Source organism: Podarcis filfolensis, assembly GCF_964270895.1.
Source record: "Podarcis filfolensis genome assembly, chromosome: 2".
Lineage (NCBI taxonomy): Eukaryota > Metazoa > Chordata > Lepidosauria > Squamata > Lacertidae > Podarcis > Podarcis filfolensis.
Window position 1 is genome coordinate 124863612 of NC_139605.1, and position 27366 is coordinate 124890977.

The 27366-nt window shown below is 47.1% G+C and overlaps 1 protein-coding gene across 1 annotated transcript in view; it reads left to right on the forward strand.

Annotated features, from left to right (window-relative positions):
• COLGALT1 (collagen beta(1-O)galactosyltransferase 1) overlaps positions 1-26332 on the forward strand; it is a 33071-nt gene extending 6739 nt beyond the window's left edge. Inside the window, exons 4-12 of the mRNA XM_083599865.1 lie at positions 459-593; positions 1699-1903; positions 3706-3825; positions 16251-16327; positions 17058-17164; positions 17892-18024; positions 20652-20779; positions 21335-21541; positions 23411-26332. Coding sequence (XP_083455991.1) covers positions 459-593; positions 1699-1903; positions 3706-3825; positions 16251-16327; positions 17058-17164; positions 17892-18024; positions 20652-20779; positions 21335-21541; positions 23411-23678 — 1380 coding nt within the window. The 3' untranslated portion in view covers positions 23679-26332. The remainder of the gene's footprint in view (positions 1-458; positions 594-1698; positions 1904-3705; positions 3826-16250; positions 16328-17057; positions 17165-17891; positions 18025-20651; positions 20780-21334; positions 21542-23410) is intronic.
• The last annotated feature ends 1034 nt before the right edge of the window (positions 26333-27366 follow it).

The following is a 27366-nucleotide window of genomic DNA, read 5'->3' on the forward strand; positions in this document are numbered from 1 at the left end:
GCCATCCAAGTTTGGCGTCCTCTTCCTTCTGAGAAGGTATAGGGGGCAATAAGAAAGGTGGGGGGGGGCAATATGTCTTTCCTTTGCCAAGCAGATGGCTGACTCCTCACCATCCTTATTTTTCCCTTTCACTGACATCACAGCTGTCGCCTCTCATTTTCATACCTGTCCTTCCTTTCTGAAAAGTTATTTTTCTGGCAATTGGATCTCAAGGCTGCATCTGCTGGACCAAAATCTCCTGGGTCCAGATTTGGCCCAGCAGCTGCCAGTTTTAAAATGTTGGCGTATCATAAGCACAGGTTAGAAGTTGAGGTCCTAAGACAGGGGCACAGTAATTTGTTGGCTAAGGTTTCTTGCTCACCAGCAACCTTGGACCTTGGGGATTCACAACATTTAAACTGGAACAGCTGCTGTAGAACTGACTTTTCTCTTCTTTTTCTTGCTGCATAATTCTGCAGTTTGTGGATGCAGACAATCTCCTGACGAACCCTGACACTCTGGGCCTTTTGATAGCTGAGAACAAGACTGTGGTGGCTCCGATGCTGGACTCACGGGCAGCCTATTCAAACTTTTGGTGTGGGATGACCTCTCAGGTAGGTGGATCCCAGCCTCTGGTTTAACTCTGTTCTTGCCATGTGTGCTTGAGACCACAGCCAAAGACTATGATTGAGGCAGTAGGCATGAAGGACTTGGTATATCCATGGCTAAGCACATTGTCAGCTGACATGACCTCAACGATCTTCTGGTAGATATTCAACACAGAGAAATATCTACCAGGCATATTCTCTGCAACTTCCTTGCCTCCTAGCCAATACAGTTCTCACTTTTTCAGAATCTCTCTTTGTGTGTGGATCAAGGATGATGAGCATCTGCATTCATTCATTGAAAAAATGTTTATTTAAGAAAAGGTTATGTTCTTCAAATTAAGAATCAAGCACCTAGAGCCATAAAAAGATAACGAGGTATTTAAACACAAGTTAAAATCCATGCTTGCACATTTCCTTGAAATATTCTCTGCTATAGATATGCCAGATAATGAGGTTATGCATTTTGTTGCAACAGCTATGACATGAACCAAGAAAGCAAGTTCTGACTTTACCCTATTGGAAAAGTGTAAACATCAATTGATTTCAAAACATTGTGTGTCTATGGTGTGTTTTTGGAAACAGTGGCTTCTTTTTACAGTACATGGTAAAAGAGGACCAATATCTTCTGAATTAATTTTGCTATCTTTTTTCTTTAGATCTAATACAATGTGTTTTCTCTAAAATAATGAGTTAGTTTAACTATTGAGGCAAGTCTTTTAAAAACCGTGCAGCTAGAGCTCTTAAGTGCTGTCATCATGTATGAGACTGTTTTTTTATGCTCCTGCCTTAAAGGTAAAGGGACCCCTGACCGTTAAGTCCAGTTGCAGACAACTCTTGTCTTGTGGTGCTTATCTTGCTCTATAGGCCGAGGGAGCCGGCGTTTGTCTGCAGACAGCTTCTGGGTCATGTGGCCAGCATGACTAAGTCACTTCTGGCGAACCAGAGCAGCACACGGAAACGCCGTTTCTCCTGCCTTACTGTTCATATAATTCAGCACAAAGACTCATTTTGCACATGATGCTGAAGTGTTGCAAGTTTTCCTAGGCTGGGCTCTATTCCTGCTTCTCTTTGCAGGAAATCTCATGTGGAATTTCCATTCTGCTTCTCCTAGGGCTATTACAAGCGCACGCCTGCTTACATCCCCATCAGGAAGCGAGACCGCCAGGGCTGCTTTGCTGTTCCCATGGTGCACTCCACCTTTCTTATCAACCTGCAGAAAGAGGCCACTCGGAGCCTTGTCTTCTACCCACCCCATCCGGATTACACCTGGGCATTTGATGACATCATCGTCTTTGCCTTTGCCTGCAGGCAGGCAGGTGAGTCAAAGCCCTATCTTTGCTCACAGAGAAGGATGCCGTCTTGGTTTGTGTGTGTTGGCCTCGCAGAGGCATCTGTTTGTGAGGATCAACAAGATTAATTGAGATGGTTTTTCTTTGTTGAGCTGCCTTGCAGACAATTCTTCAGCATAGCTGCATACTTTCCCTTATTTTGCCTTGGAAAATAGGGATGCAGGAAGCTGCCATATGCCTAGTCATACTGTGATTTCATCATTGCAGGAGGTTGGAGCAGATGGTCCTTGTGGTCCCTCCCAACATTGCATCTCTATGATTCTATGAAACTATTCACCAGTCTAATTCAGCATTATCAATAGTGACTGGCTACAGCTCTCCGAGGTTTCAGGCAAAAGTCCCTCGTAGCCCTGCCTGGAAACACCCAGGATTGGACCTCAGGGTTTTTGCTTGCAAGACACGTCCTCCACCATTGAGCCACAGTATTTCTTCAGTCCCCAACTTGTTGCCTGCTAGAAACACTCCATTCTCATCACATACAACTGCTGCTCTTTGAAGCCAGGAGAAGATTGGATAGCCCCATGCTGCTCCCTGCTGTTAGGAAATAGCACCCTGTGGAAATTATTACTCCAGAGGTGGGGAACATCTGGCCAGAGGGTCAGTCTTACCTTCCCTGGGGATGCAGTTTGGCCCATGAGGCCATTTCCCCCCCAACCACACCCTCTGATCAATCAGCTGGCATCACTCGTGGCAAGGGACAAGAGTGTGGAGTTCAAGGGATGTCTCTCCCAGGCAGCTTCTGTTTCCAAAAGGCCCATTGCCTGCACGTGGGACTCAAAACAGGAGGGGTGGGGATTGTGCTGGACTCCAGTTCCCTTCATTCCGGACTGTTGGCTGTCATGATGGAATGGATGGGAATTGTACTCCCACAACATCTGGAGGACCACAGGTTCCCCATCTCCACTTTAAATATTGCTGCACCTAGGATAGTGTTGCCATGGAATGGGCAACCAGGTGGCAGCATGGGCAAGGAGAAGCAGATCTACTTTGCTACCTGCCTGCTTGCTTGGGGCCAGTTCAGTTCAGCTGAGGCAAGTGCCTTCTGAACAGAAACACAAATCCATGAATCCAAGGAGGCATTCCTGGGATTTCCAGGCACAACCAGTTCTACTTTGATCTTTGCTCCTCACCATAACTAATGCTATGTTTTCCTTGCTAGCAACAACAAAAAACAAAAAATAGATGTGGATTTCAGCAAGCTATATAAATGGTGCATCTTGAGGGGGAGGGGAAATCATAAATTGGTCTTATTTTGCATACTTTGTTCTTCTGTGTTTTAATATTTTGAATTTTTTGTTCTGGGTTTGTTGGTCATGGGAGAGGCAAGGGTGCTGAAGCTGTGCCCCAACCACAGAAAATTTCGTTCAGGCACCTCTTTTGCTATTGAGAATTAACATAAGGGCTAGAGGCTTTGAAAAAGAAGAAAAGCTTCCCGAGAGTCCTGGGAAGCTGACTTCAGCACCCCTTCCTACATTTTGAGCTCCTGTAGAATTGCATGTAGCCCAAATAGTGCAGATTCCTTGGGCTGGTTCTCCACCTAGTTTTAAATCTTTGAACAGGGTACTGGAGCATTTTGTGGGCTGCCAAGTGTACCATCAGAATTTATTTTAATCACCAATTAGCCCAACTTCATGCATATGGAGGTGAAACGTAACAATGGCCATGACTCCTTGACTTGGAAAGGATACAGAGAGGGGTCTGTCTTCTGCTGCCCAATGACATCTTGATTTTATGTGCTCCCTTTTGTGGCTCCTCCCTGCTTTGTTTAGAAGTTCAGATGTACGTGTGCAACAAAGAGGTGTATGGCTTCCTTCCCGTGCCTCTGCGATCCCACAGCACCCTCCGCGACGAGGTGGAGAGTTTCATGCACGTGCAGTTGGAGGTGATGGGTGAGTTCTATGTGACTCTTGGCCAAAAGTTAGCAAGGCCTTTGCAAGTTGTTTTAAACCAAAGAGATTAGAGAACTGGGCCAAAACAAACAAGATGAATTTTAACAGGGAGAAATGTAAAGTATTGCACTTGGGCAAAAAAAATGAGAGGCACAAATACAAGATGGGTGACACCTGGCTTGAGAGCAGTACATGTGAAAAGGATCTAGCAGTGTGACGCGGCAGCTAAAAAAGCCAACGCAATTCTGGGCTGCATCAATAGGAGTATAGCATCTAGATCAAGGGAAGTAATAGTGCCACTGTATTCTGCTCTGGTCAGACCTCACCTGGAGTACTGTGTCCAGTTCTGGGCACCACAGTTCAAGAAGGACACTGACAAACTGGAACGTGTCCAGAGGAGGGCAACCAAAATGGTCAAAGGCCTGGAAACGATGCCTTATGAGGAACGGCTAAGGGAGCTGGGCATGTTTAGCCTGGAGAAGAGGAGGTTAAGGGGTGATATGATAGCCATGTTCAAATATATAAAAGGATGTCACATAGAGGAGGGAGAAAGGTTGTTTTCTGCTGCTCCAGAGAAGCGGACACGGAGCAATGGATCCAAACTACAAGAAAGAAGATTCCACCTAAAGATTAGGAAGAACTTCCTTACCGTAAGAGCTGTTCGACAGTGGAATTTGCTGCCAAGGAGTGTGGTGGAGTCTCCTTCTTTGGAGGTCTTTAAGCAGAGGCTTGACAACCATATGTCAGGAGTGCTCTGATGGTGTTTCCTGCTTGGCAGGGGGTTGGACTCGATGGCCCTTGTGGTCTCTTCCAACTCTATGATTCTATGATTCTAGGAAATTTTTATAAACAGACACCAGATTTTACCTTGTGTAAGGGTTAGGAGGAGGGTTAGAAAACTACCCTGGGGGTGGGGGCTGTGCATATCATTGAATACATCATGATAAGAGTTTCAGCAAGGCACTGTGTTTCCTGCTTTGTTTGCTCTCTCCCTCCTCCCTCCTAAGCAGATCTAGGGTTACCATATTTCAAAAAACAAAGACCAGGACACCCCAAAAGTTTCTGAGCTTTTTTTTTTTTTTTTTTAGGAAATCACTGGAATTGTTGAGCTTAGGAACTCTATCGGCTTCACTGGAGTCTTTCCAATGACTCAGTGGCAAAATATACAAAGAATATAAATAAAGCACTGGAAAGCTCTTCTTTCTTCCTCACACTCACCCCCACCTGTGGAAAAAAAGAGGGGAAAGAGTTTTCGTTTTTATTTTCTGGGGGTGTTTATGTTGTTGGTTCCCCCTAAATAGCTTTCCACCATATTAAAAAGGAAGGGTTTTTTTGTTTTTAAGGAGACTATCTTTTTGCTTGTTTGCCCTCCCTCCCTGCCTTTGATAAAAAGAGAGAGAGATTGGTGGGATGAGGGCTTTTGGGGGGGCCTTCTGGGGGGGTGGAGGGGAGAAGATTTAGCTGGCTGCCTTATGCTGAAATGGGAGGTTGGGTACTATGTGAGCATGATGCTAAGGGTGTTTGTTGGTAAGCAGTGCAAGCAAATGTGTGTCTACTCACAAATAAGTCCTACTGAATTCAATGAGGCTTACTCCCAGGAAAGGAAAAGTAAGTTTAGTTGAATTCAGTGGGGCTTATGCATGCAAATATTCCACTTAGACCTCTGAGTGGGAAAGCAGATGCAACTTGACTAATAAATCACAAACTACTCTTTAAATTGGTTGAAAATATATTAAATATATTAAATGGAAGTTTATTTCATATTTTCATCTACTACTTCCTTGCATTTTAAGGCCTTCCACCGCTGCTGGGAACCTCAAGGCCCTCGGCGGCTGTGGGGGAAGTGAGGTGCACCCTCCACTGTTCCGGGGGCCCCCAGCAAGACCCTCTGCCGCCGCAGATATATTGAGATATTGTGATATTTAGCTGGTGATATATTGTGATGTTGAAAACCAGATATCACCCAGCCCTACTTAGGGGAGAGCGAGGATGGCTTACTTTTGGCAGAGCTTTTGACATCTTCACTGGTGGTTTGCTATAGGAAGGGCTCTGCATGCTTCTGGGCAATCAGTTAATCAATTAATTTTGGCACCTGGGCAATCCCTGGTTGTGGGCTGATAAAGGCAAAGTTATGTGACCCAGATACATGTATGCACTTTGAGCAAAGTGGCATGCTTTTTCCTGTTTTGCAATTCTGCCTTGGACAATCACGGAGAGACTGAAGGGCTGAACAGGACCCTCAGCTCCTAAGCCATGTGGCTATTTGGTTTGGTCATCTGATCTGTTGTGCACATTTCTAAGAGTAGAGGAAAGTTTATGTAGATGCATAATGAAACCTGGGGGTGATGTCATCCATTTGTGGGGAGTACAAAACCAACTTGCAGTTTAAGAGCCTGGCATAATAATAATAATAATAATAATAATAATAATAATAATAATAATAATAATAATAATTTATTATTTATACCCCGCCCATCTGGCTGAGTTTCCCCAGCCACTCTGGGCGGCTCCCAATCAAGTGTTAAAAACAGTACAGCATTACATATTAAAAACTTCCCTGAACAGGGCTGCCTTAAGATGTCTTCTGAATGTCAGGTAGTTGTTTATCTCTTTGACATCTGATGGGAGGGCGTTCCACAGGGTGGGTGCCACTACCTTTTCCTCCTTATGTCTGGTAGCTAAGCGGACCCTCCGGGTTCAGAGACAGAGACTGCTGGGGGAAGTGGGCACTGGCCGTGGGGCAGGGGCTTTCCAGAGGTGTCTGTCTGGCGATTGCTGGATGCAGGTCGCTGGGAGTCCTGGACTTGATGGGCCTCAGTGCCATACGCAAGAGCTCTTCTGAAGCTCTCTTCTGACGCAGAATCATTCTGCAGAATCACCTCAAAAAGGATGTTGTAGAGTTGGAAAAGATTCAGAAAAGAGCTGCCAACGTGATCCAGGGGATGGAGCGACTCCCCGAGGAAGAAAGGTTGCAGCATTGGGGATGTTTTAGAGCAGGGGTCCTCAAACTATGGTCCGAGGGCCAGATCTGGCCCCCCAGGGTCCTGAACTCAGCCTGCCTGGCAGGGGCAAACAAAGGGGGGAGGCGGCCTACAGCGAGCAGCAAAGCGGCGGCAAAGCGTTCTGACTGAACGCAATGAAAGCATTTGGCTACAACTCCGTGCTCGGCCTAATCATACTCTCTGGCTGCATTGCATGCTGGGATTCGTAGTTACCTGCTAAGGCAGAGGGGTGTCTCTCCCTCCCTCCCTCCTCCTGCATTTCAAGCGTTCTGCGGAACTTTGCTCCTGACCCCTCCGCCTTCCTATAGTTGCCCACTCCACGCTAAGGCAGAGGCGGCAGCCGGGGAATGGTACCGCGGACCCTCTGGCTCTGGACTCTCCATTTCGCAGGCGCAGCCACGCCGCTTAGTCCTCAGAGCCCCCTTGCAGAGAGGCGGGGGGCCGCATGGTGCCTGGGTCGCCATGGCAGCTTGAGAGCGCTCTCCTCCCCGCAGGGCAGGATTCCATGGGCTGGAGGCGGAGGCCCCAGGCGAAGCTGGAGCGAATGGGCAGCCTCTCCCAACAAGCAGCCAGCTCTTGCAACAGGAGGAGGAGGAGAAAGAGGCCTTATACCGAGCCAGAACATTGCTCAGTATTGCCTACCCTGGCTGACAGCAGCACTCTGGGGTTTCATGCAGGAGGCTCTCCCAACGCCATCTGGGGATGCCAGGGGTTGAATTTGGGACTACCACTGAGGTTTTATTTATTTATTTATTTATTTATTGACTTTATATACTGCCCTATACTCAGAGGTCTCAGGGAACATAATCTAAAACCACAATTATATATATAAGCAAAATAAAAACAACCCAATAACATCTCCCCCCCCAAAAAAGAACCACATTTAAAAAGGGCATAGGATGTCAATCAAATCAACCCAAAGCCTGGCTAAAATGAAATGTTTTTGCCTGGCGCCTAAAGGTGTATAATGAAGGCACCATTTTTTTCAAACTATAGTCCGGCCCCCAACAGAGTCTGAGGGACAGTGAACTGGCCCCCTGTTTAAAAAGTTTGAGGATGCCTATTTTAGAGAAAAGGTGAGTCTCCTATCATGGAGAAAGGAAAGTTGAAGCTGAATGTTGGAAGGTTTAGGGCAACTAAAAGAAAGTCCTTCTTCCCACAACACACTGTCAAACTTGCTACTCCCAGAGACAGCCATATCACCGACTTGGATGGCTTTGAAAGAGGATTAGGCCCATTCATGGAGGGGGGGGGGAGAGGGCTGTTGCTGGCTCCTGGCCAGGATGGCCATTCTGGAGGCAGCAAGACTTCCAAATAGCAGTTGAGCTCATGTTCTGCTTCCTGGTTTCCCTCAATGGGCATCTGGTTGGCTTGCTGTGAGACTAGGATGCTGGACTAGACATTGTTGGCCTGATCCAGCCGGCTCTCTGTACTTCCTGATGCTGCCTTGGGCAAAGCTTTGCTTCTCAGCCTGTGTTCACTGGCCGTCAAAGGGGAAATGTATTTGGCCTACCTTCCAGGGGTCGCTGTGAAGACAGCATATAAAGGTACAAAAGCAACTTAAGGTTAAGGTTCTATAGCTGGGAGTAAACCTCACTAAATCATCAATCTATTGTTGTTGTTGTTGTTGTTGTTGTTGTTGTTGTTGTGTATTGAGTCAAAGGATTTTATATCTGTATTATTATTGTCTGTAATTGCATTAGGGTAAAGTAACTGCCTTTTGGTTCCAGAGGGTACAGCTACTATTGGTTCATTTAAGCTGCTGTATTTGGATCCTCTGTCTTATTGGTTTCCTCCAAAAGGCAGGACTGTGATTGCCTGATATTGTTCCCTCCAAAATGTATCCTTTCTAGCTAGTTCCCTGTCCCTATAAATGTAGCTCTCCCCTCCTCAGTTCTCAGTCTTGTTTGCTTTAATAAAGAAGTGTTACTACAGAACTGTCTCCAGCATATTATGTCAAGAGAGCTGAAATCACAAACCCCACGTCACAACAACTGGCGACGAGGATGGGATCCGGAATGCTGAGGAGCGGTTAAACGCAGCCCTGCCTCAGAGTCCGGATTGTAGCTAAGAACAAGACTCACTGGCCGGCTGAGAAGACGACCCTGCCCACAGGACAATGGAGAGTCCAAGGGTATTGGAGCCCTTCCAGCCATCAGAGCCCCACACGTGGGAAGACTACGTCGAACGCTTTGAGTTCTTCGCAGTGGCTCAAGGGCCACATTCCTGAGCTACTGTGGGCCTGAGACCTTCAAGCTGGCCAAGGCATTGCTTGCTCCAGCGAAGCTAAGTGAGACACCTCTCAAAGATATTCTTGCCTGCCTGACAAGCCATTTGGCGCCTACTGAGACCAAGATGGCCCGGCGGTTGGAGTTTCATAAGAGGCAGCAGCGTGCTGGGGAGTCTGTATCTGCATTCCTAGCTGAACTGCGGAAGCTCGCTCAGCACTGCGACTTCCAAGATCTGGAAGAGACTCTCCTGGATCGGTTTATCGGTGGTCTGAGCAGCAAGAAAGCCAGAAGACGCATCGTGGCTAAAGAAGAGGTTACCCTTGCTTCAGCCTTGAAGGAGGCCACCGCCACGGAGAATTATGAAAGAGAGGAGCTTGATGCCAGTCGCAAGGCCCCTAAGCCACAGATAGAAGTTGCGCATGCCATGGACGAGCTAGAGGCTACTCCGAGCCAAAGCCCAGTCCGTGGGGTCGAGTCAGTGCGTCAGGCCTGCACAGTGCACAAAGATCACCGAGGCAGGTGCCCTGGTTGTGGCGGAAACCATGAGCGGAAGAGTTGTCATTTCCGGGATGCTATGTGCCGGACGTGCGGGAAGACAGGTCACATCGCCAGGGTCTGTAGATCGGCGGCGTTGGGAGCGACAGGAGCAACTAGACTGGAGCATCGCAGACCGTCCACGGCAAACCATGTTCTAAAGGACTGCCACTACGTAACGGAGATCAACGGGAGGGTCGTGCAGTTTCCAGCGCAAGGCAAGGCACACGTCAAGGTGAAGATTGAGGGTCAGCTGTGCGACATGGAGGTGGACTCCGGATCTGGATTCACTATCGTGTCGGACCAGACCGCGAGGACATTCTTCCCCAGGGGTAAGTTGCCCCCTCTGGAGCCCTTCCCGGCAACCTTGCAGTCATACTCAGCGGGCCGCATCCATGTCATGGGAATGTGTGCCGTGAGAGTACAGTTCCGGGACAAACAGGCGGTACTCAAACTGGTGATTGCGAAGGGCAGTCGCCCCAGTCTCCTGGGCACTGACTGGTTCCCCGCCCTGGGACTGAGTATATCAGGGCTTAATTCAATCCAAACCTGCCCTGAGATGAGCGAGGCATTATGCAAAGAATTTTCTGGTCTCTTTAATGGAAAACTGGGTTGTTATAAAGGGCCCCCAGTTGACTTCGAATTGGACCCTGGGGTGGCCCCAATCCGACTCAAACCAAGGCGAGTGCCATTTGCACTGCAACCCAAGATCGAAGCAGAGCTGGATAAATTGGTCAAGCAGGGAGTTCTCTCACCCGTGGACTCTGCTAAGTGGGAGACTCCAATCGTCACGCCCCTTAAAGCAAATGGGGAAGTCAGGATCTGTGCAGATTACAAATGTACTATCAATAAGGCACTCAGGGGAAACTCATACCCCATTCCAGTCGTATCACATCTGTTGGCCAAACTGGCTGGGGGCAAGGTGTTCGCCAAAATTGACCTGGCACAAGCTTACCAACAGCTGCCAGTAACCCCACAATCAGCGGAAGCACAGACTATTGTCACACATAAAGGGGCGTTCAGAGTTAACAGATTACAATTTGGAGTTTGTGTGGCCCCAGGGATTTTTCAAGGGCTCATGGAACGCCTGTTAAGAGGTCTGCCGGGGGTCTTGCCATTTTTTGATGACGTTTTGATTGCTGGAAAAGACCCACAGGAACTGGTTGCGCGTGTCCGTGCAGTGTTGCTCAAGTTCAAGGAGGTGGGGTTGCAACTGAAGAAGGAAAAATGCAGTTTTGGGGTGCCAACTGTGGATTTCTTGGGGTTTAAAATTGATGCATCAGGCATCCACCCCACAGATGCTAAGATTAAGGCCATCATCGAGGCACCACGACCACAGAACAAGACGCAGTTGCAGTCATTCCTGGGACTTATTAACTTTTATCATTCGTTCTTACCCCACAAAGCTTCGGTAGCTGAACCATTACATCGACTGTTGCAGAAAAAGAATGTGTGGCGATGGGGGCAGGGGCAGCAGAAGGCTTTTGACTCCTTGCGAGGAATGCTGAGTAGCAGGAGCGTCGAAGCCGCTGGTCCTGGCATGTGATGCCTCTCAATACGGCCTGGGGGCGGTGCTGAGTCATAGGGAACCGGATGGGTCGGAAAAGCCCATCTCTTTCTATTCCCGTACGTTGTCGCCTGCGGAGCGCAACTATGCTCAAATTGACAAAGAGGCACTTGCAATTGTGGCAGGAATCAAAAAGTTCCATGATTATGTGTATGGTCGCCATTTCTCCATTGAAACGGACCACAAACCACTGTTAGGGTTGTTCAACCCGAACAAACAAACGCCACAAATTCTCTCCCCCAGAATGTTGCGTTGGTCTATATTCCTGAACGGGTTCCAGTACACCTTGACCCATGTGCCGGGGAAACGGTTGTGCCACGCTGATGCGCTGAGTCGATTGCCTCTTCCTGGCGGGAGCAATGTGGATCCTGCTCCAGCGGAGCACATAATGATGCTGGAAACACTTCCGGGGGCTCCTGTAACGGCTACTGATATAGCTGAGAAAACGAGGAAAGATGCTGTTCTCTCCCGTGTGCTCACTTGGGTGGGGAGGGGGTGGCCAGGTGGTCCGCATGAAGACAAATTCAGGCCTTATGCGACAAGGCAGCACGAGTTGTCCATGCATAAGGGTTGTCTCCTGTGGGGAGATAGGGTGATCATCCCAGCACCACTGAGAAACGGGGTTCTTGAGACGCTTCACATGGGACACCCGGGAATGGTCAGGATGAAGTCGCTAGCCCGATGCTATGTGTGGTGGCCTGGAATGGACCAGAACATAGAACAATGGGTACGAACATGCAAGGCATGCCAAGAGGTGCGGCCAGAAGTGGCCAGAGCACCAGTTCACTGGTGGGAGCAGTCCAGATCTCCCTGGAGCCGGCTGCACTTAGATTTTGCTGGGCCATTCCAGGGGAAGGTCTTTTTGGTTATCGTCGATGCATATTCCAAATGGTTAGAAGTGGCGATGGTCCCTAGCATGGCATCAGCTGCCGTAATCAAGGTGTTGAGGCAGCTGTTTGCAACCCACGGGTTACCTGAGACCATTGTATCAGATAATGGGGCAGCTTTTGTATCCCAAGAATTCAGGGCATTCTTGGCTGATAACTTCATAAGAGGGGTCACATCTGCGCCCTTTCACCCATCCTCCAATGGACAGGCTGAGCGCATGGTAAGAACAGCCAAAGAATCCATTGCGCGCTTAATGGAGGGTAACTGGTCAGCTCGCATCGCGCGAATGTTATTTTTGCAGCATGCGACGCCGTGTACTGCGACGGGCAAGTCGCCAGCTGAGCTGCTCTTGGGTAGAAGACTGGTAATGGTGCTGGATTATGTCCACCCCGATAAAATGCCAAACCGTAATTCAAGAACAACCCCCCAGGCTGAGGCTGACACAACAAGGTATCTCGCCCCTGAAGATCTGGTCTGGGTGAGGAACTATTCACGAGGTCCGCGGTGGGTGGCTGGTGTGGTCACCCGGACTAGTGGACCAGTGTCCTACTATGTGACCTTGGAAAATGGGCAAGTTTGGAAGAGACATATAGATCAGCTGAGGCGCCGGGCGCTCAGCAGGGAGGGGTCAGATAATTCATCCCTGGCTAACGACGCAGAGCTGCAAGACCAGAGTGAAAATGGCCCAGAGGTGCAGTCACCAGGGGCTTCAGCAAATGAACCAGGGTCTGCTAGTCCTCAGAATGACGAGGTACAGGTAGGGGACCCTGCGATGTCTGGGACTCCATCTGTTCCTGACGAAACCCCTATAGCAACCCCCCTACCACAGGTAACATCCAATCCAGAACCGGCAACACCTGTTGTCAGGAGATCAAGTAGAAGTTGTAGGACCCCACAGTACCTGAGAGATTACGTCTGCAGTGCTCGCTAGGGGGGGGAGGGGTGTTGTGTATTGAGTCAAAGGATGTTATATCTGTATTATTATTGTCTGTATTTGCATTAGGGTAAAGTAACTGCCTTTTGGTTCCAGAGGGTACAGCTACTATTGGTTCATTTAAGCTGCTGTATTTAGATCCTCTGTCTTATTGGTTTCCTCCAAAAGGCAGGACTGTGATTGCCTGATATTGTTCCCTCCAAAATGTATCCTTTCTTGCTAGTTCCCTGTCCCTATAAATGTAGCTCTCCCCTCCTCAGTTCTCAGTCTTGTTTGCTTTAATAAAGAAGTGTTACTACAGAACTGTCTCCAGCATATTATGTCAAGAGAGCTGAAATCACAAACCCCACGTCACAACAGTTATAATTAATTAATTAAAGTTATATTCTGCCCTTCATCTGAGCATCACAGGGCAGTTTACAGTATAAAAACAGAAAAAAGTATAAAGCCCAAAGTTTGAAAGGCCACAAATTGTTTAATCTGCCTAAAACCTGGTTATAGATGAACAGTTTACTTGTTGCCTAAAGATATGCAACGAATGTGCCAGGCAAACCTCCCCGGGGCAGCCTTCTTCAAATGGGGAGCCACTGCAGAAAAGACCCTGTTCTTATGTGGCCAGCATCCTCTCGCAGAGGAGCACATGAAGAAGGGCCTCCAATGATAATCAACATGGCTTCCTTTTGCATAGGGATGCATAGGACCATGCTGCAGAAAGTGCCACTGAAATTGCAGGACATTGGACCAGAGCCTTTCTGCCCTGGCTCATGCTTTCTGCTTCTCCAGTTCAAGGCAGCCTGACCAGCCCCGCATGGCCTGTGTGAAGCCTCTCAGAGCAGCCTCTGCCATCAATGGTGCTTGTGTGTAGCAGTTGCCCCTCCTTTGGGTTCTGGAGGAGTTTGCTAGACTCCGTCCCTTGGGGATGATTCACAGTCGCTCTTTGTACAGGGCTGCAGCTACACAAAGGTCCTTTCACTAAATTTGACTGCCCTTAAAGGCAAAATGGTCACTCTTTGAGAAGGTGACTGAGGTGGAAGGTAGGAGAGTTCCGTGTGCACCCTCTTTTCATTAATAACTGCTTGTTTTTTGCTAACCGAAAGGGGCATTCTCTGTGCTGACCTTCCCTTGGGAGATTTCTTCGAAGGCAAAACTTCTGTAAGTAGCAGATGGCTTGTGGGCCCCAGGAGCCCATTCAAGGGTGCTGCTTTTGAGGTGGACTGTACCACCTCAGAATGTACATGGCTTGGCTGCCATGCCAAAAACCTTTCTGCATGTGGAAAGGTACTGTGTCGGGGAGAAAATGTTTAGTTTCTCAACATTTGCCTTTACCAGTGGAGTGGGATTTGTTTCAGGCATGTTTCTGCTGCTATGGACAACTGGTTTTGGTTCTTTAAAGTTGCATCCTCTTTGTGTTGAAACATGGGGGTTGATTTTTGTTTTTTGTTTGGTAAAACACAGCACTGGTCATTTCATGGGCAAAATAGCAGTGCCTGGTGTCTGAATATAGAAGCCTTCTAAAAACAAGACTTTGGAGGGTAAAGAGACATTCCTGCCCCCCAATTCCCACCCAGCTGCTCCTTCAGATCTTTTCCTTTGGCAGGGCAGGATCTCGTCTTCTGTGCTTCCATGAAATGCAAATGTGCAAAAGCACATTCATGTAAGAAGAAGAAGACCTTGCCTTTGCTGTCAGGCACACTTTCATCCTTGTGGAATGTATCTGTGAGGCGTGGGACAGTCAAGTCTGTTGAAAATAGTGGTTGAAAAAGGTTGTGTGGAGGAAGATTTTTCTTTTTTTTTTTTAAGGGAGAACTTGGAGTTAGAGGAAGATATGTCATCGAAACTTCTAGCCCACACTGAGAGCCAGCCTTGTGCCCAAACCCCCTCACCCGCCCTCCAGGAAACGGCCAAGGGCACATTTCAACTTAGCCTTGAATCTGACTAGAAGATATTTGGGGTAATCTTGAACCCAAGCTACAGTGATAAAATATTGGCCAGGGGATGAGAAAAGAAAACCATGAAACCTTAGAAATGTAAGGAAATAAATTTAAAAGGACTTTAGGGGCAGGGACTTTCTGAAATGTCCTTGCCTGGTTTCCTGGAGATCTATTTACAAAGTTAGTGTAAACTCAGAGGGAGTGAACTGTCTTCCTAGGGCTCTTGAGAAGTCAAAATTGCATTTTGATAAGGCTAGACTGGCCCTCCAGATGTTGCTGAACTACAATTCCCCTCAGCCCCTACCAGCACTGCCAGGGGTCAGGGATGAAGGGGGTTCTAGCCCGGCCACATCTGGAGGGCCACAAGATCCCCATCCTTGGGCTAAGAAGAAAATCCATTTTAAAAATCCACCTAGACACCTCTTAGTGGTTCTCAGAGGGTGTGGCAGAGAGGAAGGCAAGTGTGGCAGGAAGATTCGAGGACAAACAAAGAAAGAGTTAAACATTTCAGTATAGTATAGTATTAAAATATTTTTTATATCTATCCGTGCCTCTCTTCAAGAGTATAGCTGTTTTTCTACAGTTCTCCGCAACATATTGTTGTGAACAGGGATTGTCAGCTCTGACAAATATGAAAGATCAGAAAAGAGAAAGGCTTCTTTGTGCTGATGAGGAGATAAGAGTTAGTTTGTATCAAATAAGATCCAATATAAATAAATTTACCAGGCAAAAGCAAGTTCACACCTCTCTTTGAGTTTGTATCCATACTTATATTTTGGGAATGATTTGTGTTCTTATGTGGCTGCATTGTTTTATGCTTTCTAGATTCCGCCTGATCATATTATAAAGTAGTTGTGTTCTATGTTATAAGCAAGCCCTTTTTGTTTTCCAATGTATTTCTTATCAATAAAAAAATCAGTGTGGTGTGAGCAATTTCCCCCCTGAAAGTTTGGGAGACCCAGTGCTGCAGGACTACGTGGTGCACTGGGCATTCATGGGGAACAATTCATGTATGTGCCTCCACATCAAAATTTATGGTGCAGATTTATTAATGTGGCTTAGAAATGTCTTCACGGACCAGAGGCGGCTCTTGGGGGATTCAGACTGGGAGTCTTTTCCAGCCCTACTTGGAGATGGCAGGGACTGAACCTGGGATCTTCCGTGTGTCAGACAGAAGCTCTGCCGCCGAACAATGGCCCTTCCCAGCATCTGACACGAGGCCAAGAATCTGGGGGGAGCTTGTCATAAAATGCATCTCTGCTCTTCTTTTCCTTAAATGAAAACCTGGTGACAGGTCACGTGACCCACCGCATGACCTAGTTTTGTCTTTCCCTACAGTTAAAAACCCTCCAGTGGAATCTTCTCAATACCTATCTGTGCCTCCTAAAATCCCGGACAAGATGGGATTTGATGAGGTGAGGAAAAACAAGCAGACCTGTGTGAATGTGCTTGAATGGCATAATCTAAGTCACAAGATTTAAGCAGAGAACAGAATTTGACCGACCCTTGATTGTCATCATCTCCACCATCATGTACATCTGCTTCCATGGGGTCTGGGCGATTTCCTTTGGGTTTGCCTTAGTAGAGGGCAGTTTGAGGGACTTTTTCATTGGTGGGCTGTGATGCTGCTGCCTTCAGTCACCCTGCCTTCTGAAAGCCAAGTTGCAGACTTCCCTAGTTCTTTGACTTCTGGAGCCTTCTTTGTTCAGCTCTGCAGATAGATCTTAGAGTGTAGTGCCATAGGGGAAATGTCTAGACATGAGAGAGCTGGTGCCAGAATCCCAAGGGGATGAGAGTGGACTGTACCACTTCAGACTACAGGTGTGTGTTGCAAGTGTGGAGAGGAAGACCCCCTTTTATAATGCCCCCTGCATAAAAGAAAACTTCCTGCAAGCAAAAAAGGTTGCAGCCCAGCTTATTTCCTGCTTTGCTACTTGGCCATTTGCAGGGAGCTCAGCATCTTCTGCCTACAGTCTGAAGTAATGCAGAGTCCATTCTGACACTCTCCTCAAAGCTCCGCTATGTCCTTCGGTTGCCTGCATAGCTATGGCAAAGCCTGGGGCGCTGCTTTGCTCCCTCCTCTGCCTTTCTGCCACGGTGGGCCATCGCTCTGCATTCTTGACGCCGCAATGCTTCCTTTCCCAGGTCTTCATGATTAACCTGAAGCGTCGGACTGACCGCCGGGAGCGGATGCTGCGGGCGCTTTATGAGCAGGAGATAGACTGCAAAGTGGTTGAAGCTGTGGATGGCAAGTGAGTGCCCGCCTGGGACAAAGACAAAAAGGGCGAGTGTTCAGGGTGGAATAGGGTGCTTGACCTTAGCCATGCCAATATCCTGTGTACTTAGGGGCCCAATGGTGTTGTAGTGGAATGGGCTCACACTCACCATATCTAAAAGGAGGGGCTGTAGCTCGGGGTTGGAGCCCCTGATTTGCATCCTGCAGAAGGTCTTGGATCTGCAGTCAAAAAGGCTCTAGGGCAACAGGTTTGACATGAAGGGTCTTCTGCCTGGGACCCCCAAGATCTCCGGCCGGTCGTGGCCAAAGCAGAAACTAATCTGCCCAAAGACAACATCCTGTGCTCTTTATCTTCCTTGTTTAATCTTCGCTTGCACGGAGCAAAAGATGTTGCTGCCAAATTGCTCACAGAAAGTAAGAAATAATAGGGGAAGTGAAATCTTGTGTTGGAGAAACTTCAGCAGCTGTAGAAAGAAGTAGGCAAGCTTTTGAGTGGCACACAACCCTGCTTCTTGGGCTTGACTGCTTTTCTGTTCTGTTCAGTGAAGAACTCTGCGCTGGCTGGAAGCTTCTGCACCAACAGAAGTTGATCTAGGGAAAGAGAATTGTTTTCTTCTTTCTGCATTATTTTTCACCCTAGATCACACAGCCATATATCTTTGGCATGTATCTCTGCCGCTCTCTTCATGAATAGCTTGTGTTCTACTGACTGTCCTTTATTCTTTCATTCCATCTGTCCTCAGAGCAATGAACACCAGCCAGGTGGAAGCCTTGGGCATTAAGATGTTGCCAGGTTACAAGGACCCATACCATGGGCGTCCACTCACCAAGGGGGAATTGGGTTGCTTCCTCAGCCACTATAAGGTTTGGCAAGAGGTAAGTGATGCTCATCATGTCAAACAGCAGCCATTTTTTAATTATTTATTCAGGGGCGGTTCCAAGATGGCAACGGCTTAGCAAGCAGGCTTCGAAGCTCCACAGATAACAGGACTGTAATTAGCACTGGTTGCTACCCAGGGAAGTAATATTTCCTTTTTTCTTTTTTTTTTACTTCTCTACTTTTAAACTTACCAACCTATTGGGATTCTATCAGCACCCTCTTATCTATGCTATAAGAAAGACCTTGGGCAAGTTCTGTGAAGCATCCTGGGCAGGCCTGGAACTCCTGGCAGTCACCTCACAGAGAAGCTCTTAAATTGAACAAACTGAGCACTTTCTATTTTTTCTCTCTTCTTTGGTTAAGGAAACCTCTCCTTGTTTACTCCCCACCGCAACACTATGCCTGCTAGTAAACGCTACAGGGACCCAGAGGAAGCAGCTCTCTCACCAATCTAATTAGATTCCAAACAATCTAAATTGGAGGACTTTTTTTAACAAATCTGCTTTTACAGTTCCAACAAAAAAACGATTTTCTCTCCTTAAAGATGATTATGAATATGGGGAGAATACTGGATCCAACAATGGGGCAAGTTGACCCTGTGCCTCTAAGAGAGGAAGGAATAACAAGTAGGGAGAGCACCCAATTAACTCCAAATTCAAGAATGGTTGAGCATATCTTTCAACAAATTAGAGGTATTGCCTCTCAAATAATCCAATTATCCAAAGAGGTCCACAGTTTATCAGTTAATAACAAGCAGGCACTAACAGAACACCAAAGTACCAAAGTGAAATGGCGACAAGAAGTAAGCTCGACATAGAACGCGCAGAGGCTCTTAAAACAAACTCTTCTTATTTAATCTTCCAACCAAAAAAGATGTGCATGACAGTTTGTGGAAGGCCGGATCAAACTCCTAACTGGAAAGGTGCCTAGTGTTCTAAACGACATTTATGAGATCGACTTGGTTGGGACTGAACTCTTGAATACCACAAATCAAATCCAAAAATTATGTTTATGTCAAACAGCAAGGCATAGTCTGTCTTTTCAGGAGATTAGGTCATCTGTTCCCAACCATGAAACTTTCAAAACAGGTGTATATGTGTGGTTCTGCACAAGCAGTTAAGGACTGCAAGACACAGTACTTGGCACAGAATCCAGTTCCCAAATAATCTCCCCTTTCATTGGGGGAGTAGGCAAGCTTCCAATCCTCCTAGCTAGGCTTCAAAGTTTGTGGCCCATGGCGTTGAGAGATCTCTCTGTAGGACAGGGATGAGGAACATGTGGCTCTGGGGTGATGATAGGCTACAAGTTCCATAATCCATTTCCTCATGTTGACTGGGACTGCTGGGAATCTGGAGGGCCACAGGTTTCCCATCCCCACTATAAGATTTCCAGAAAGTGTGTGGGGCTTGTGTACCATTCCATGCCTAATTTACATAATTCACACAGGTTGCAGAATTCAGCATTTTGTGTTGCAGAATGTGGGTTAATGTGGCACGGGATTTCAGTGAGTGGATGCTTTAAAATGGTAGTTGGTAAACACAGTGCTTTCTCTGGCCTTCTTGGATACTGAAGAGCTCACGTAAGTGGCTTCCTTCTGTGTGGAGCCTATTGAATGCTGCAGATTAGCTCTCTGGAAGTGACTAAGATCTGGAAACAGAAATGCCTTTCTACAGATGCAGATCTGCAACCTTCCATTGGTCTCCTCATCCTTTTTGAAATGGGTGAAAATGGTTCAGTTTAGGCAACAATTGTATTATTGTATTATTGGCCCAAGGTACAGATATAAAAGGAGATGAAGCAATATGCATTGGACCAATTTCCATCAGTGGAGAAACATGGGGGCTTTAGTGTTACACAGAATTGTGCTGGCACAAGTGGGATGCTGGCCTTATTTTGGCACAAGAGCCAGACTTGGGGTCTGCTGTGTGGCCTTGCTTGCTTGCAGTCTTCCAAAGCAGCAGGAAGGAATCCCTCAGAACCGGATTTCACTGCATTTTTAGTATGTGCTGCCACCTCTTGGACACATTGGATTATTACATCAGCTAGAATATGGAAAACATTCATGGTGTGATGATCTAGAAAGGAAAGGGACCTTTAGGGGATATTTGCCACTCAAAATCTGAATGCCAGTTTTGTTTCCCTGCTCTGGGAGGCAGAGCTACATACAATCTTACAGGGCTTTGTACATGCTGTGGTTCTGAAAGACTGCAGAAAAAGAGTGCCAAAGGTGGCATTGAGAATACCATCCGCCTTCTGAGAATACAAGCTTTCATTTTTAAAAATAAAAAAGCAAGTTTCTAGACCAGCTTCCCAATCCTTGTGTCTTCCAGGTGTTGTGCTGATGGGACTGATGAGAGTTGAAGTATCTGAAAGACAAAAGGCTGGGAAAGGCTGGTCCAGACCCAGCAGAGCTACCAGTTGCTGGGGGGGGGGTCTCATCAGTCCCCTGCATGACTTCTTGCTCCTCTCTGTGACCATCAAACTCAAGCCAAGCAGCCAAAAATAACTTGGTCCAAGAAAGAGCAGATTTAACCCCTTGAGCACCTTAGTGGAAAAACAGGATGGAAATATTTTCAATAAATAAATGAATCAATAAACAGTGACGTGTGCTGATTTTTGCTAGGTTGTTGAGAGAGGCCTGGAGAAGTCGGTGGTGTTTGAGGATGACCTGCGCTTCGAGATCTTTTTTAAGCGACGCATGATGAACCTCATCTACGACTTAGAAGAGGAGGGCCTGGACTGGGATTTGATGTAAGTACGGAAGTGCTGACTCAGGCAGCGGGAAGTCTTGGCAAAAGCATCCTTCAGTGGGGAATCTTGGATGGCAGAGTTGGGCAACATTTTTGCTTCTGGGGGATTCATGTGGGCAGGAGCGGGGAGTTAAGGGACCAGCATCCTCCCTGCTCCCTTTCACATTTACATGAGTTGGGTCATGGATGCTTAAGTTGAGGTTCCTGCATTGCAGGGGGTTGGTCCCTCAGGGTCCCCTCCAACTCTAAGATTCTATGATATCTGCCCTGCCATTCACACTCATAGGCACCTAGTTCCCCCCATGCCTTTCACTCGTGTTCACCTGCCTCACACACTCACACTTTAATCTCTGCAGCACTGTCTGCCAGGAACCCCATTAGCAGTGCAGGGACAGCAACCTTTTCCCTGCTGATGGCTGGTGGCTGAGCAGCCGGGGGTGTGTGTGCCCTGGGGCTTGGTGGGCTGCATGGAGAGCAGTGGAGGTCTGCCTGCAGGCTGCCCCCATGTGATTCAAAGGGAAGAAGTGTCATGATCTCAGTCTCTGCTTGCCTTTAGTTACATTGGCCGGAAGCGCATGCAAGTGGAGCATCCTGAGAAAGCCGTGCCCCACGTCCGTAATCTGGTGGAAGCGGACTATTCCTACTGGACCCTGGCCTACGTCATCTCCCTCCAGGGGGCCCAGAAGCTCCTGAACGCCCAGCCCCTCTCCAAGATGCTGCCTGTGGACGAGTTCCTACCTGTCATGTTTGACAAACACCCTGTGTAAGGTTGGGGCTGGGAGGGGAAGAGGGGCCTGTGGCCTTGGGCAGGAAGGAGCAGGGTGCTTTGATTATTAACACACCCTTGGCATATGAGATGTAGCTTCTTAAAAGAGGGAGATAGAGAGGAGTCCCTTGCTGTTTTCTGTTGGATAGAAGTTGTTGGCATTCATCTGTCTCAAGACAATGGAAGTCAAATGGCTAGGGCCTGCTCTAGCTGCAAACTCTTGTGACTTGTAACTGCTGCCTCCTGCATTGCTTTTGCTATATTAGCAGCACCGAAGTGACCTCCCTGGGACACACCTGGGCAGTGTGTATGAAGGACCTGGGATGCCCAGGCAACAAGACCTCTTGGCCTCGCTGATGTGGTCCAAAGTAAAGCAGATCAAGACGTTTGGCACCAGCTGGACTGCAGTAGTTGCTGGAAGGAGGCATACAAGGCGCCATCCAGTACACTCCACTCCAGATTTGTGTAGGGTTTACTCCTGAGCCTTTTCTTCTCCCAAATATGTATCACAAGGCAGCAGGTAATAGTTGTAGGCCCTCCTGATTTACAGAAGGATTTTAAGTGGCAGCCTGTTGGGCCAGAAGGATGGCCGTGTCTGAGCTTCCTTCCACAGTCCTGTCGCACACCTGTGGCATGGACACCTTTGCTTTTATCTCATCTGTAGGTTCTGTCCTGGCATGTATTTCTTGCTTGGAAAATGGTTTTTGCTCTCTTGCTCCCTTGCCTTGTTCCAAGTTGGTTTCTATCTTCTTTGGCCATGCCATCTATCTGAAGCCAAGAACACTGGACAGCTGAAGTGGATTTCCCTCAGTGTGGTTAGATCAGGGGTAGCCAGTTCAAGAGGTTGCTGGACTGCAACTTCCATCGTCCCTGACTGTTGGCCAGGCTGGCTGGGGCTGATGGGAGCCAGAGTCCAAGCATCTGAAGAGCAACTGCATTAGCAACTCCTGGGCTAGATGATTGTACTCTTTGAGAAGGTAGGAATCAATTCTCTGTGGAATCTTATGTAGCTTTTGCCTAGGTAGCCTTCACTCTAGGTAGGGTTCACTCTCTTTTCTAAACAATGTTCAAAACTCCCATTGTTCTAGGCACATTTTGAGATACAGAATTTCATCAGCACAAGCAGTTTTTGAGCTCTGGGCACAGTACTGCACCTAAGATTTCAGATTAGAACTGCAGAGTGGAAGGAAAGGAGGACCTTTTTCTGCCTCCCTCTTTCCAGCTACTCTCTGAACACTGGCGAAGAGACCCTCTTAAGAATATTGGGGGCGGGGGCGGGCAGGGGAAGGACTAGACCATGTGAAAAATGAACATAATATTTTAGTTGCAGTTCATTCATTTTCAGCTATGTATTCTTGTTATAAAAAAGCACACCTAGACATTCCGTTGTTGTGCTCATAACAGACCTTTAAGGTGCAATTTAGCTCTTAGCTTTCATATCACAGCTTCTAATATGTTTCTGCTGGAAGAATCTAGAGTGTTCTAGAGCATAACAGCTGCCCAAGGAGCTGATTCTCTCACAGGAAGACAAGAATGTGAAAAAATATCTAACACTGAGGAAACCTGGTCCAAATAAGCAAGATGAGTGGAGAAAGTTATATTAGCAGAAGATATTTGTACAGTAGACCCTTGTATACACCGAGAAGTGAAATTATGAAGTTTCATCTTTCTAGCTCGTCAGAAACCTAAGACAAACTTAGCTAGTGAGGAGAAGGCATTCCTTCTCTTCAAAGGGGGTTCATGGTTTGCCTCATGTAACTCCAGGAGTCATACTTTTGTGCAGTTAGTTGTTTGACGGATTTACACGTGTGGCAGAGATGTATCTCCAGAAGCAGCTCTTTTCATGTGATGTTTGTTCTCCTACAGTTCTGAGTATATGGAGCACTTTGAGAACCGGAACTTGCTGGCCTTCTCTGTAGAACCGCTGCTAGTCTTCCCAACGCACTACACAGGAGACGATGGTTACATCAGTGACACGGAAACCTCTGTGGTGTGGAACAATGAGAACATCAAAACTGACTGGGACCGGGCCAAGTCCCAGAAGATGAAGGAGCAGCAGGAGCTGAGCAGTGAAGCCAAGAACTCTAATGTGCTCCAGTCCCCTCTGGACAGCACAGCCCGTGATGAACTATGACCCTGCTGGGGCACAGATGAAGGGGGCTGAGCAGGAGGGCATGGTGTGGCATGAGGCGGGGAGGGCTTTTCCCTTTCTCAGGGTTTATGGGTTGCTTCCCTCGCTTTTCACTGTGGGGTCCACATCTTTCATCACACCTTGTGGCAAAGCAATAATGGCAAGCTCCACTCCCTCTGCCATGCAGAGCCTGCAACAGAAATCGTTTGGTTTACATAGCTGTGCCATCCCCCACCTCTCCCACCCTCTGTTTTGGAAGTGGTGTGGGTGAGATCTTTCCATACTCAGTTGTGTAAGAGAAGTTTTATTCTTTGAAGAATTGGTACTGGCTCCTACAGGGAGCCCTATATGTTCTGGAAGAAGCAAGAGTGGTTAGTCCTTGAAAAAATGCAGGCCAGACTTGCAGACTACAGCACAATGATTCTCTGTGTCAGACAAACCATTTATCTTGGTGTACGTTTCAGACCTTTCCAGTTATTTTTATATAATTTTTTTACTGGTGACAGTTTCAGATCTCATTTTTGTGGAATCCTGATTCCCCTCCCCTCCCCTTTCTTTGTGCCTTGTCTGTGCTGAGATTGCAATGCCCAGTTTCGATGTGGAAAGTCAGAAATGTCCTTGTTTCCCTTGGGCTGATGAATGTTTTTCCTACCATGTCTCTTGATTTGCTCTGTAGAGACACAAAGTGCCTTGGTAGGTTGTAGCTTTCACTCCCCAGTGGTCAGAGATGCATGGTGGGAGGTGCCATCCATCGTGGGAGGCATAGTTGGAACCACATTTCCCTTCATACATTGTGACAAGCAAATATAAAGCATTGCCCTTCAACTTGTGGGGCAGCATTTCAAGGCGGGTTGTGCCTGCAGCACTCCACCATTATTATTATTTTTGTTCGTTTTCAAAATAAAAAATGTGTGGCTGGGGAAGAGAGGGTAAGATATAGTTAATTAAAATGAGCCTCATGTTGCAGATCAGAGTTAAAAAGGTGGGCCCCAGATCTGCATGCTAAAGACTATTAGTCCAAGGGCTCCTGAAGTTTGGAGAACTCTGTGCTGAAACATTGGAACAGGTCAATGGGGTGAAGAAAGGGGAGAGGAGGGAGAGGCTTGCAAGGTAGTGTTAGCGATCCTGTAAGGAACATTGGAAGGTTCTAAAAGACACAGCTCAATGTCAGCCTTGTTGCAGTTTCACCCATCCTGGAAGGACATACCACCATGATGCCCCTTCTGGTGACAGCAGAGGTGCCTCAGAAAGCATGGTTGTGGCATGCTAGCAAGCATCATCCAACTCTGAAGCAGATGGTGTGTGATGCATCATGTCACCAGGTGAAGGGGTTGCAGCTGGATGGGATGGGAGATCCCCAGCAGAGCTCTTCCATCACATCAGGATGGCGAGACTGTGGAAGTTCTGCCCCCAGACCTCTGTGTATTCACTCACAAGATGCACAAAATCAAAACAATTCACAAAATCAAGTGCCTTGCTACTTCTTGCTACATGAGATTATACTACATGAGAATTTCCTGCACAGCCCTATAGTTAGCTGCATTTCTCTCACTGCACCCTCCACTTCTCAGCAGGCATTTTGCATCTGATACTCTCCTCTTTCAGAGGTGTATATTCTTCAGCACATGGTACTTGGAACAACCTTGAACTACACATTTCTTCTGCTGATTGGAGTTGGATTGGCAGAACTACACCTGTGTTGCAATTTGAGCAGCTTTATTTAATATCCATAGGCAGACTTGTGATTGGTGTGATGTTGTATATAGGGCACACATAATTTAGGATGTGGTGTGTAGCAAAATGCTACAGATGTTGCTTGGAGAGGAAGGCAGTGATGGAGTGGAGAAGAACCTCATACTGGTCTTTCCTCTTGAGTCATTTTGGATGGGGCAGTATGTGCTGACCTCACCCTTGTCCCTGTTGCACAGGGAGGCCAAAAAATGGAACCAGCCCAGAGGTAGAATGTGGCTTGTGGGGATCAAATGCAGTGAGAAAGCACATCCCCCCCTTCTGGATGCACAATTGGGTTGCAATCCACCAGCAAGTGGGCCATAAGCTTGTTTGAAGCTCCCATTAATTTCAGTAGGGCTTAAACAGAAGATTAGCAATACAGTAGATGGTACCCTTAAATAATAGTAATAAACCCTCAAAGATGCAAGTGACTATTATGTCTGTTAAGCAAAAGCAGAAATGAAGCTGGCCAAGCAGAGATTTGAACCCAGTTCCTACAGGTCCAAGAGCAGCACCAGCCCAGAGTGATCAATATTGTTGGTACCTGTTTAAGCCTTATTAGAATCAGCTTTCCTGGGTGAACTTCTGGGTGAATTTGCAAACCCACCTCAGCCAATGACGGCTGAGGTGGGTTTGCAAATTGGATTGTACCAACACACTTATGAGGGCAAAAAAATAGGCATAAGTAAAGAAATCATCGCTTCCATTTTGCTGTTCATCTTAATGACACCTGTAGACCAAAGCTTTTTTTCAAGTTCTCATGTTTGAGGTGCAGAACCTTGAAGCAAAAGAACTAACACATTAGGGTTTTATTTTTGTGACCATGAAATGATGCACAAGTTATATTAATACAACTAAAATAGAGCTGTATGTTATTTGTTTCATCTCCTTTGAGCAATCAGTACACTAAAATGATTTGGCTGTTGTGTAGTCCCTATCTGCCTTTTCTTCATTATATGTCTGTGATGGTGATGAGATTTTTTTTGGGGGGGGGGTCATTATATACTGTACTTATTTGAAAGTCAGTTTGTCCAGCATCATTGGTCTTCTCTAGCAGTCTGTTGCCACAGGAAAGTATTGGATATGTTTTAGGGTGCATGCTTAGTTCATGGCACCAGTGAGGTGCATCAGCATTGCTCAGCATGAATGAAGTGTTTGCCTAGAGCAGGGATGAGGACTAGTGGCCTTCTGGATGTTGCTGGACCACAGTGCCCATCCCTGACCATTGACCAGGCTGACTGTGGTGTCTGGAGGGCCATAGGTTCCCTGTCATTGGCTTAGTTTCGATTCACAAACAATGGAATTTGGAAAGAGTTAATTGAAGGTAAAAGGTTTGAAAATGCTGTATTAGATGCATACGTGCCATGACCTATGTTTTTCATTTTTGCCTTCGATGCTACATTTTTAGCTCCATTAGAAAGAAGAAGGGCCATACAGTGATCAGTGGCTTGAGCAGTCCCAGTTAACAGAGACTCTCCTAGGTTTCAGGCTGAGCTCTTTGCCAGCCCTGCTTCCTGAGATCCTTTTTGACAGATGCTGGAGATTGAACCTGGGTGATCTCTGCAGGCAAAAGCCCCACTTTCCCATATGTAGAGGCAAGGATTTCAATATTGTCACCTCTGCCTCCACCATGTGTTGAAGCCTTTCCCAATCTGGTGCAATCCAGATGTGGCTGGTATTCAGCTCCTATCATCCCTGATCACAGGCCATGCTGCCTGGGGCTGATGGAGAGTTTTAGTCCAAAGTATCTGGAAAGCACTAGATTATTGAAAGCTGGTCTGTTGCATGAGCTAAGCATATATCATAAAACAGAGCTTTCCAAACTCTGTGTTGCAACATGTTAGCGTGTTGGTTGCAGTGTGCAGGTGTGTTGTAAAAACACTCCTTGCACTCCTGGGACTGGAAAAGGGTTAGTTTACCTCCAGTTAGCTAGTAAAACTGAATTACTGTGTTGTGAAAT